The sequence below is a fragment of the Callorhinus ursinus genome, unplaced genomic scaffold (assembly GCF_003265705.2).
Source record: "Callorhinus ursinus isolate GAN/ISIS: 27379988/994484 unplaced genomic scaffold, GSC_fseal_2.0 scaffold44, whole genome shotgun sequence".
Lineage (NCBI taxonomy): Eukaryota > Metazoa > Chordata > Mammalia > Carnivora > Otariidae > Callorhinus > Callorhinus ursinus.
The window spans coordinates 7,597,977-7,610,791 of NW_027397106.1; the positions used below are offsets into that span (position 1 = coordinate 7,597,977).

The 12,815-nt window shown below is 39.0% G+C and overlaps 1 protein-coding gene across 4 annotated transcripts in view; it reads left to right on the forward strand.

The window, feature by feature from the left end:
* Nucleotides 1-12,815, forward strand: part of SLC38A4 (solute carrier family 38 member 4) — a 69,243-nt gene that overhangs the window by 44,112 nt on the left and 12,316 nt on the right. For all 4 annotated transcript variants that reach the window (XM_073882083.1, XM_073882085.1, XM_025883118.2 and 1 more), the window contains exons 4-12: nt 104-219; nt 2,958-3,031; nt 3,507-3,599; nt 8,032-8,113; nt 8,395-8,477; nt 8,573-8,631; nt 9,486-9,761; nt 9,874-9,953; nt 11,553-11,653. In XM_073882083.1, the coding sequence (XP_073738184.1) occupies nt 104-219; nt 2,958-3,031; nt 3,507-3,599; nt 8,032-8,113; nt 8,395-8,477; nt 8,573-8,631; nt 9,486-9,761; nt 9,874-9,953; nt 11,553-11,653 (964 nt within the window). The remainder of the gene's footprint in view (nt 1-103; nt 220-2,957; nt 3,032-3,506; nt 3,600-8,031; nt 8,114-8,394; nt 8,478-8,572; nt 8,632-9,485; nt 9,762-9,873; nt 9,954-11,552; nt 11,654-12,815) is intronic.

Sequence of the window (12,815 nt, forward strand, 5' to 3'; positions counted from 1 at the left end):
CTGTAAGCTTCTCCAATAAAAGATAATGTGAGAATAAGAATAATTTGAAAAGGGTTCCTCCTTTGGCAAATATTTGCTTAAAATATGCCCTTTTTTCTTGAAGCATCCTGGAACCACCTCCTTTGGAATGTCTTCATTCAACCTGAGTAATGCCATCATGGGCAGTGGAATCTTGGGGCTGTCCTATGCCATGGCCAACACGGGGATCATACTTTTTATGTAAGTACATCTGGTTCAAAGCCCATGCACACCTGGTGTTCTTTCAATTAACAATCTCAAGTTTGATCTTTGTGAACAGGAATGATCTGAGAAATTACTAGCATATTCTCGGGCATCTAGATAAAACAGCAACCTGAGGACTAATCAGAGCAGACTAATCATGGTGTTTTTTCAACCAGCTGCCCCTAACCAACCGGCAGAAACTATATGTGCTCAACCACCCAAAGTACTGGAACAGCCCTACCAGTTCAAAGAAAGCATTTTACAAAGTGATTCACCGTAAAAAGATCTTTCCCCGAAGCAGATCCGACTGTATCACACTGTGAGGAAAAGAATGCCATCCCAAACCAGGCCTAGAGTCCTGTATGCTCCGGTCCCATCTTGTGCCCCATCCCCTACACCCCCTAGATGCCTGATGCAATGAGCACACTGGCCTTCTCTCCACCCCAGAAGGTGCCATGTTCCCCTCTCACCAAAGGACCTTTGCACAGGGTCCTGGAATTCCTTTCCCTTTCTTCTTCATCTAGTTGACTCCTCATAGCACAGCTCATCCTCACCTGAGTTATGCCTTTGTTGGCCTCCATGCCCAGGACAAACACCTTACTGTACACTCCCCATAATTTTAATATTTTAGTGCAGTAGTCCAATTTATTTGGTTAGTATCTCTCTCCCTTGCTAGACTATAATCTCCAGGGGATTGAGCCCACATCTGTTTTCACTCACCACATGTCTGTATCCCCAAGACCTAGTACAGTACTTGGCACAGAAATATTTGCAGAGTGGCCAGAGTTTATTCCTAAACCTATGTACTTGGTCAAATGCTGCTTAAGGGTAGCAGGGTCACATGGCCGACCTGGAGGATGGACACCACATCGTCTGTGACAAACAGCCACAGACGTTTGTGTGCATCACGTACAGCCTGGTATTTTCTAAGACACAGTTGGCAGCAGTGGAATTCTTCACAGGAATAGTCTAATATTAGGCAGGCATCAGCGTGAATACAGATCGCCATCCCTAGTGCAATGCTAGAGTGTTAAATAGCTGTCTATGAATGCAATGCTTATGTTATAAATATATGCTATTTATGTCTTGAGCATCATTTATGATTAGATAATCACACAGCTATTTGAGGGCTAAGGAGCAGGCAGGACTATAAATATTTATATTGTGTTACTGCTCTGATCTGTTTTGGGTATAATATTTTTTAGCTGAACGGATTTTTATATCAACGTCATGTTTGAAACGAAGTAGTTTTTTTTTTTTAATTCTCTGAATCTTAATGGCTTAGAGATGTATTCATACACACAGTTGTATACTTTTGTAATAGGCACTATCTCTAAGGCAGACTGCCTTCTCCAATTAGGAAGTTATCATCAATCACTGATGAATAGAAATAAGAGACTCTTCCCCCGATCCTAGGCCTAGGGTCACAAGATCATTTTCAAGGGAGTAGAATATTCCACTTTTAAAACCGAGGGCTTCATTTCAGACCTAAACATTTAACAGATTAAACTGTCCAGAGCAATTACATTGTTGGACATCGTGAGGTATGTTCTGTGTATCCAAGAAGCACAGATTGAATTCGGCTAACCCCCTTAACTCACAGCGACTGACACAGGATTTCATTGGTTTTACTTTTAGTATTTTCTGCCAAAGAAAGTATGTGTTTAGAATACAGGGAATGCTCATTATTTTTGCAAGAGATAAAATTCTGTAATCTGAATCTCATCTTTAAAAACAGGTAAGTTCACAAGGCATATGGAAACATATATGAATAAGTCATTGATTAGACAGTTCTGGTAAACATTTTGTGGAAAACAAGAGCACAAGATAGCTAGAGTAGTTATAAAAATTTGTAACTCATGGCCCAAATATACATTCGCAACATTGACTTCGTCAGGAATTACCGAAGAAGAATTAGATCGATTGTGGGGAAAATGTTTAATGTGTTCTGGTCATGTAAAACAAAGAATAAGGGTTTTATTTTTGTTTTTGTTTTTGCTTTAGATGTCAGGTAAAGTTTAGTATTATTCCTTTATTTGTTATATAGATGCTTTTATTTTTGCTTTCCAATTCTTGTTTTTGGAGAAACACTGATCACTCTCTGCGTAGAGAATCCGTACATGCCTGTGGACATTGTAGCGGGTCCAGAGCCAGAAATGATTCTTTCTGACCCCAACACAAAAAGGCATTTTTCTGCACCCTATCCTTCCCCTTCTCTGTTCTATTATACGGGCAACGGCCTGACCCTCCGGCTCACACGGTATCTTGTTATCTCATGTGCAGGGTCAGTAGTAATGCAGGTTAGACTGCATGCTCCGGCCTCGGTATTTCTAGATTTTTACATTAAGGCTTAGCCAGCTTGTCAAATAGTCCTTCAGTTATAAATGTTCCTGAGAATAACACCCAAATATGATGGACATATAGCCATATGCTGAATAAGTAGAGAGAGTATTTGCTAATTTTGCTATACATTTAGCATCTAAGTTATGAACCAACCTCGGCTAGAGGGGAACTTCTGGTGGTATGTTTTAGCACATAAAATACAGCAAATTCCAGTTGTGTGACAGCACAGGGTATGCGTGGAGTTCAGAAAAGAATTTCTCAGCTTCTCAAAAACCCACATACTTTCGGAAAGTTAATGGTTGAAAGGACCAGTGCGATAATTTATAATATCGAATGTGAGGATGTCTTATTTATTATAGAAATTTACGGTCTACTCTCTGTTCCCTTCCCAGAACCCTGCTGCTTGCCGTGGCAATATTATCCCTCTACTCAGTTCACCTTTTATTAAAGACCGCCAAGGAAGGAGGTATGCTACCCCTCAAGTCCAAGATGTTCCGTTTCGATTCTTGTTAAAGGGTAGTTCAGTCTATTGCTCTCTAACCGTCGGAGGATTTTAGTCAATTTCACATTTCATTTTCTTCTGACCCCAACGACATGGCCTCTCAATGTTTTTAGTAATTAGGTAGCTAAGAGAAGTGAAAGGCAACTGGCTGAGGTTCAAGCCAAATAGGAAAAAGGAGTCTTGATGGATGACAGAAATAACAGTTCTGACTTGCTGCACAGAGCTAAGATGAATGAAGCCATTGCTTCTTGTCTGGAGAACATTTAACAGATTTTGTACTGGCTTCTGAGATTGCATCTTTGGGGTTTATAATTTCTATGTGGTGTTTATGTACACATTTGAGACTCCAGTGCACAATTATAGAAATATTCTAGTCATTAAAACAATCCTTTTAAAAGGTTGTTCTTTTCGTTTTTTTTGTTTTTACTTCTTATTACAGGATCTTTAATTTATGAAAAACTAGGGGAAAAGGCATTTGGATGGCCTGGGAAAATCGGAGCTTTTGTTTCCATTACAATGCAGAACATTGGAGGTAAGGGCATATAATATTCACTACCACTTGAACTTTCTAAAGAATGTTCAATAAACCAGAAAACTCTTACGGCAATGAACAAGTACTTTAAATACAGAAAAACAGCTGCTTTATTTTCAGAAATTTTAAAAATAAGGATTCTTAAGTAGATTTGCTGTCTTTCTTTAATGAAAAAAATAACAACATCTAAGAGAATATTATATAGGATCCCACCAAATGAATTCTAGAAGTAAAATAGAAAATAAAAGCTTTCTTGATATCAAATGCTATTGTGGCTTTCATTTAAATTTTAAAAATGAAATCGTTAGTGCTTATTTCTGTCTTTGTCAGAACAGTTGATGTTTCATATGTATGACTGAGTTTATTTCATAAAACTGAAAATTAAGTATCTGAAAGGCATAGCCAAATATGGGGGCGGGGGGTGGTTCCTTGAGACAGCCTTCACAGAGCCAGCCTATTGGAGTATGTCCTGAGAAGTTGGGCTAAAGCAAAAATCTGACTAGGTAGATATTGGGAGCATTATAATAAAACCACCAATTCCTTGGTTCTACAGATTCTTATAATTCCTACTAAATGATAATTTCTAGAGTGGAACCTAGGAATGTGTATTTTTAATAGTGTTCCAGGTGATGTTTGCCCACCAGCTTCACAGGTCCTATGGAGTCTTTGACCCTCAGAAGGCATCCAGACCCCTAATTCCTATGTCCTACTGCCTGTGTCCTCTTGCACGGTCTGGAGTCTATCATCACACAGTGGTGCCTACTTCTTCACCTCCTCTCCAGTCCCCAAACCTGCTATTCTGTTCTTTCTTTCTTCTCTCGATGAATAATACCAGGAGCCTCCAGTTTCTTGAGCCAAACATGATAGGTGTCATCCTAAACTTCTCCCTCCCCCCTTAATCCTGATCATTCAATCAAATACCTACTCTTGTCCATTCTGTTTCTTACCTGCCTTGAGAAGTTCTCCTTTCCTCTAGTCTCTCTATCACAGTTCAGGTGGTCACTGTTTCTGCTCAGACTCTTGCAGGAGCCTTCTAACTGGGCTTCCTGCCTTGAGTTTCTCCTGCTCCTATCTCCGATTTATCCTCCAAATTCACTTTCTCAAATGCAAATCTAGTCTCGCTTCTCACATGCATAAAATTCTTCAGCATGCCCTCATTATTTTCAGTTTAAAACTTAAACTCCTTGGCTTGTTATGTGAGGATCTTCATCTTTCTTCTGCCTACCTTTCTGATACCTTTCCTACTACCTCAAGACCTAGCTAGCTAGCTAGCTTTTATATGTCCTGTCATACCGTAACAAACATACTCAGTTCCCCTACTCTTGGAGGCCCCCAACACCCCCCCCCACAAGACACACATTCTTTCTGTTTGCTCCCATGACCCATCGCTTCTCTAGACTAGTAGGTACTAGTCCCTCCAGGTTCCCTTGGTCCTGTTTGTATGTATCTGACATGTTACTGCTTTTAAAAAATATTTTAAAGCCCTGAGTAGAGAATAGACTTCTGGAGTCTGATGCACCTAAATTTGAGTCTGTTTCTGTCATTGTCTGTGACCTTACTCGTCTGAGTCTAATTTTTCCATCTATGAAAATGAGAATTATATTCCATCTCACAAGGTCATTGTGAGGGTGAAATCAGACAACATATGGCACATAAGAAGGGTTCAGCACATCCTTTCCTCCCTAGTTCTCAGATTTAGTGTCTCTGGAGCCCTCCTGGTTATTTTTTAAATGGGCGTTTTTATAATTATAAGACAAATATATGCTAATTGTGAAAAACTAAAACATTACATAAATATATTAATTATAAAGAAATATTTATATAAGTCACCCTTAAAAATAGCTACTCCAAGGTTTTCCTCTATGCAAAATTTAATAAATATATTGTTACTGATAAAATTGGATCATCTTATAATACTGATTTGCAGCTTCCTTTTTTTACTTGACAATACGCCTTGAATGTATTTGCATATTATTCTTTTAAATGGCTTTTGAATTTTCCATTGTGCAAATGTACCATAATGGGTTTACTGAATCCCTTATTGATATTGGATTGTTTCTAGTTTTTCACTATGACAAACAATTGCTGCAATAAATAAATTTGCACAGAGATCTTGCAAGGAGGTAACTCTTTTTAAACAAAATCATTGGAGTTACCTAGGATTTCTGGAATGCAGCAATTCTTTTAATAACTTTTATCCAACTATACCTCCTCCTGCTAATGGATGGTTGGTAAGCAGATTAATAAAATCCAGGCATATCTTAATGATTTGTATTTATTTCTTTTCATATTTGTATATATTAAGACTATAGACCTGGGTAGAATTTGGCAGTAATACCAGGATTGTTTCCTACATTTTACTGGTTTCAGGCCACAAGGATATAAGCTCCCTATCCCCCATCGAATAGACTGCTTTACATTTGGTTCAAATTTTCAGCCCTTTCAAGACTTAAACTGTCAGGCATTTCATAGGATCACCTCATAGTTGATCTAATTTACTTGTTTGGATAACTGAAATAACTGGATATACACATATTTAGCCCTAAACCCAACGAGCTGAGGAGAAACAGCACTGTCTTTTGCTCAAAGTACAACTACCATTATCCTTCTAAATAATAGAGTAAACTATAAAATGGTCTCTCAATCAAGATGCATACGCATGAAGGAAGTGTGGCTTTAAGGGAGTAAAACAAAATTTCATATACCGTTCCTGAAAATGCTCTCACTTTGGTTACTCTATGTGATTAGTAGTTATATTAGCCTAAGGGAAATCACTTGTATTTCTGTATTTAGCAACTCCACATTTAGAAAGTTTAATTTTCTCAATCCCCTGAAAAATTAACATTTACCACAGATGTTTCAACATTAGCAGAATAATGTTGACATTACCCAGACAGGTCTGGATCATTCTAAATTTTCGAAGACCAAACACATTAACAGTGGTGACATCACTGAAAGTCAGCAATTAATAGCTCTAAAATTGAATGGTACCTCACTGAGCCAGTTAATCAGAAATATCTCCTCTGTTTGCGCTCTGTAAGATTTAGTGTTAGCCAAGGTCTTTGTAAAGATTAACCAAATAATATTTACAGAAGACACGTCAGGTATTGTAAAAATCATTTCACTTCACAATAGAGAAGAAACACTGGCCTGAAGTCAGGGATCTTATATTTTGGATGTGGTCTGTTGTTTTCAATCTGCGAGATCCTGAACATGTCAAGAAAGCTTTCAAACATATCTATCCTCAGCAGTGGAATGAAAATAACCTATACCTTGCTGTTTTACGTGGCTTTTTAGCTGATTGAATGGAGTAATCTGCAGGAGTAAACAGTGTAGGGAATCATTATCACCATATCACCCCCACTCCCCACCAAAAGGGAGAGATTTTTTTTTTTTGTAATATCATGGATGCCAATTACTACTTTTGTTGGAGGTTAAAAAAATCCTTTGAAACTATTAATAGTACAATTTGCAACTTAGATATCTGCTTTCACAAGTCTATGAGCAAAAATTCACCAGAAAGATGTAGCACACACTTACACATTGCATTGCAAAACTTGTCAGTCTTATTTTTAATTTAAATTAATAAAATGAATTTTATTTTTAACTTCCTGGATCCTGTGTCAAATTAACATTATACTTCACGGCATGGACGGACTTGGGAAAGAGAAGTTCCATCAATCCCTACAACTTTAGGCAACGTTATACGTTATGAATATGTATACATACACGTTTTTCCAGGGAGAGGGTTTATAGATTATATCAACAGATTTTTCAGAAGAGTACATGATAACATATCACTTATCACATATCATATCACTTATGTAGAAGCTCAAGAATTTTGCCATGTTGTATAATTTCTTATTTGGCCAAAAGGAGACTGGGATATAGAGAAAAAAATTCACTGACCAAGGTGGGAGAAGCTGTCATCTCTTACATTCTTTTATCAATCCAATCAGCCTCTAGTTGCGACGATCCGTGCTCTGAGGCGTTGGGTGCCCCCTGGGGAGGTTACAGAGGACTAGACCAGTGCCCACCTGGGGAACTACCCTCTCTCCTTTTGTGGCCAGACCCCTGCCCAAGTGATGGACACTAAAACAGGCCCTCCGTACAGGCCATGATGACTTATAACTAATTAGGGGGAAACTTTGAAAAAGCAACATCATTGAAAACCTCAGAGCTGGATTAAAAACAGAATCAGCATTGATACTGTTAGCAAAGATCCATGTGCAAGAGCCAGAGGGCCAAATATCTATTTTTGAAAAGAACTTGGAAGCCGTACAAAACACACTGGGTGGCTTTTCTTTCCGTTTGGGGGATTAGATGCTCATCTTACCAGAAGACTGAATGTCCCAAATGCCGGGACTTCTCACAACTTGCCTGCGACTTTAGTGCTATGTACACCACTAAGCTGTCACGTTTTCCATTTTAGCAATGTCCAGCTACCTCTTTATCATTAAATATGAACTACCTGAAGTAATCAGAGCTTTCATGGGACTTGAAGAAAATACTGGGTATGTCTTATGTTCTCTCTGTAACATCCGTTGACTCATTCTAATTGGTCTTTTCTGATCCTGATTTTTTCTTTCTTCCCCCCCCCTTTTTTTTTTTGAGCGAGAGAGTGGGGTGGGGAGAGACAGAAGGAGAGAGAATCTTAAGCAGACTCTATGGCCAGCATGGAGCCCAAAGCAGGGTTCGATCTCATGACGCTGAGATAATGAATCAAGTGTTGCACATTTAACCAACTGAGCCACCCAGGCGCATCCTAATATTCTTGCCACTCTTTCTCTTTCAGAGAATGGTACCTCAATGGCAACTACCTCGTCATATTTGTGTCTCTTGGAATCATTCTTCCACTTTCTCTTCTTAAAAATTTAGGTAAAGTCATTTTTAATTTTTATTTTCATATTCTAATAGGTGGGCCAATTGTAGAAACCATATTCACCTTCCAGAATTTCTCTGCTAACTTTTAGGTTACCTTGGTTATACCAGTGGATTTTCTCTTACCTGCATGGTGTTTTTTGTCAGTGTGGTAAGTGATTTATTGACATGATCCCTGCAGGTTGGTGAGCATGAGACATTAGTCCCTGACTTAGTGTCCTCATTTTTGTTCAAGCATTTCACTAGCATGAAATACTTCTTGCATCACAAACCATTTTCTTGTATTCTAATTTGGAATGAGGAAAGGACAGTCATGAGTTTAAAAATAGTTGAGTTAGAATGTCAAGGCCATGGCTAATACTATGTTCAAAGCACACAGGATGTATATTTGGACAAAAGGAATCCTTCAAGCAGTGATATGACAACGACCTTCCATTTAGAAAGGTGGAGGAAGAAGTGAAGAGTCCCAGAAGAGAAATGAGTAGGCTGTAGAATTACCCACATCTACATCAATCTGTCATTTTCTCCTGCGTATTCCACCAATGAAAAGAGGGCGACCCCAGTGGAATTAAAAAAGAAATTCTTCTCCCCACTGCCCCCACTCCCCACCAAAAGGGAGAGATTTTTTTTTTGTAATATCATGGATGCCAAAACGTATATGCATTTCTCTAAAAAGGCAAAGGAGAATTTTTTATATTTATTTATATTAGTTTGAAGAATTAAAAGATATGAAGTGTAGCAAGGCAATGATCACCTTTCTCACAGAAGAATACTTAGGATGGATTCATGCAAAATACCGTCCTGTTGACTCTCAGGGGCGACCCTCGTTCCAACTGTTTCCTTAGAGCAGAGGCTAGAGGGAGTCTCCGTTGTCCATTAGCCTAGAAGGAATCCTCAGCAGACGCTCTTCACCTCTACCCCATAAGCCACATATATGGATTTTTGTTTCATTGTTTTCCTCAAAAGGCTGATTTTTTTTTTTTTTTTTTTTTTGGCTGGGCCTAGGTGATTTACAAGAAATTCCAAATACCCTGCCCTCTGCCTGTTCTGGATCACAATGTTGGAAATCTGACATTCAACAATACACTTCCAGTGCACATGGTAATGCTGCCTAACAACTCCGAGAGTAGTGGGGTGAACTTCATGATGGATTACACCCACCAGAATCCTGCAGGGCTAGATGAGAACCAGGCCAAGGGCTCTCTTCATGGCAGCGGAGTAGAGTACGAAGCACACAGTGATGACAAGTGTCAACCCAAATACTTTGTATTCAACTCCCGGGTAAGTGATCAGCCTAACACTACAGCTGAATCTCTATTTTATAAATGGAGATGGTTTGGGGTCGTCGTCTGTGTTGGAATGCTACACCAGCATTGTTATCTTTGTTTTTCAGACGGCCTACGCGATTCCTATCCTAGCATTTGCTTTTGTGTGCCATCCAGAGGTCCTTCCCATCTACAGTGAACTTAAAGAGTAAGGCAGCCTTCATGTTTGCATTCTAATTTGTTTTGAAAATGTGCTTCGTATGTTCAAAGGTGCTTTATATGGAAACATGGTTAATGGCTTTTTCTCCAGAGAAAGTTTGTGGTACATTCCACTCATCAGGGATGTACTTTAACCAAAAAAGGTGTGAATCAGCCCCCTCACTGCACTACCTTATTTGCTTCCTTCCCTCCCATTTCTCCATACTATGATCCTGCTTAGGGCAGGGGGAGGAGGAGCCAATGGCTAGAAGAATTTTGGCAGGCATGAGGAATCTGAATTTGAATTTTGCTGGGAATGTCGTCACCTCAACTGGAAATGACCATAGCCATGAAGACCAAAAGTTATGGTTAGGGTTGCCTTGCTAAGCCATTGAGTTCACTTGTGATCAGTCCCTAACCCTCGTCTAGAAGACATTCACCACAAGGATGTGCCAAAACCTGGCCTTCATTGTCTTATGTGGAGACACTGGCTAACCAATCTTGTTTCTTGTAGCTGAAATTCTGTGATTCATTAATAGTCTTTTCCCTTTGAAGTTGTTGACCTCTATCTACTTAGGTATGAAGTATGCCTGAGCCTACTAGCACAGTTTTCCCCTTTACCTTTAGAGAAGGGTGTCCTATAATAATTCTAAATTTATTTAATCCAGGTATCAATAACCTCACTCTTTACTCTCTGTAAATAGCAATAACTTGCCTCACAAAATCTGATTTACCTTGTAAGAAATTTTTGGAATACTTTCAATTATTTTGATGTCTTTGGTTTACTTGGAAAATCACATGTAGCAGTTACCCTACACTTGACTTTAGCCAAAGATCAAGAAGTGATAGCAGTTACTTCGGAGGCCTGACAGTTGACCTTTAGCAGCTGGCTGCTCTCCAGAATGGTTTTCAGAAGCTGTCCAGGCTTCCTGGTAGTCTGGACTCATGAAAGCTGTGCTATGCTGATTCTAGTAGGTTTGTGTCCTCATTAAACCCATCTCACTGTGAAATATTAACGGTTTCCACATTAGGAGCCAGTTTGATCTCTATGTTAATTATATTCTTGAACACTCAGTAGACAAGTATATTTATCAACACAAAATAAATTAGTCTTCTAGGAAAACGGTTGTCCCTTAGACTGAAGGAGTAGTGCTTAAGAAAAATGGAAACAGGGGCACCTGGGTGGCTCAGTCAGTTAAATATCTGACTCTTGATTTCAGCTCAGGTTATGATCTCAGGGTCGTGAGACGGAGCCACACATCGGGCTCTGCCCTCGGCGGGGAATCTGCTGGAGATTCTCTCTCTCCCTCTCCCCCTCCCCTGCTCGTGTTTTCTCTTTCTCTCTCTCTCATTCTCTCTCTCTCTCAAATAAATACATCTTAAAAAAAAAAAAAAGAGAGAGAAGAGAAAAATGGAAACAAATCCTCCATGGCTCTCAAAGACAAGTCTAAATAAGCTATGTTTCTGCACTAGAAACATGGTTTTATAAAAGCAAACACAGGCATACATTCTTTCACTATTTTTTAAAAATTTTAATGATAATAAGTGGTACTTTCACAAGTTAAAAAAAAAAAACAACAACCCACAAAGCTTGGTGTTTTCTTTTCAGTCGGTCCCGGAGGAAGATGCAGACAGTGTCCAATATTTCCATCACGGGGATGCTCGTCATGTACCTGCTTGCTGCCCTCTTTGGCTACCTAACCTTCTATGGTAGGTCACTCTGTCAAAGTCATTCTCTTCATGCACATCCTAGTTGGACTGATCATTAACCTGGTTGGGTATAATTCTTTTAATCGCCCTCTCTAAGCAGCATGATCTCTAGTACACATAATCAATTAACATGCTATGTTAGCCTTGTCACTTGACCTAAGAAAATGGGACCTGAACCAGCCTGGCCAACAAGTTACAACCATTTGTGAATTCACACATATTTTATGAAAACCAGCCCTCTTATTTAAATTATTTTCCCTAAGAGGTAGATTATATTTCTTTGGCTTGAGTCCCTAGGCCATCTCAAGCTAGAAGCAATGACAGTGAGTCCAGTTGTATATTGTAAAGTTTTTTCGTAGAATAACTAACTACCAAACAAGTGGTAGGAAAAGTACAAAGTCCTAGAGTTGGAACCTGCTTTTTGTTTACCAGGCAAGTGGAATCTGGGGGCTTGGAGCGTTAGGCAAGTTTTTTGCCTCATCCCGTTCTATTCTGTTATGGTGAATGGTTTCCCGAGAAAAGAAGACATGACAGAATTCCCTCCAATATGGGAATGTACTACCAAAAACAAAGAAAAGCAACTTATGGACACATTAGATTATGCCTAAAACAATTTGCCTATGGCATCTTAATGGACACAAAAGAAATAGGATTGTTACAGCCCCTATAGACATATTTCAGGGATTCTAACATTGACCTGTTGTCACAAATCAATGTTAGCAACGTAAACCTATCTTTTATATAAACCTCTTTAACTTTTCCGTTTAGTTTTCTTTTTCCCGATTCACTAAGTTAAATTGATTCAAGACAAATTGTGGAGGAAAAGACTAGGGAGGAGGCACCATTTACTTGGGTTTTTTTCCATTTGACTAATATTTGACTATTAACCAAGCACTCACTTTAGATTGGGCACGAACTCTTTGTTGTACCGTGAATTAATAAAACTCAGATCAAAACTATGGAAGGTATTTTTACCCCTCTCTGTCTGGTTTGGAGGGGGGGGTAAGGAGGAAAAAAAAATCAAACTACATCTGATTCTATAAGCATCTCCATGTCATTTGTGTCTGGAATTCTGAATGAATACGTTTTCTAGGTGGGTGGCATCTTAATCTTAGATCAACATCCATTAAGAGACCCTGTAAAAATCATGCTAATTCATCCT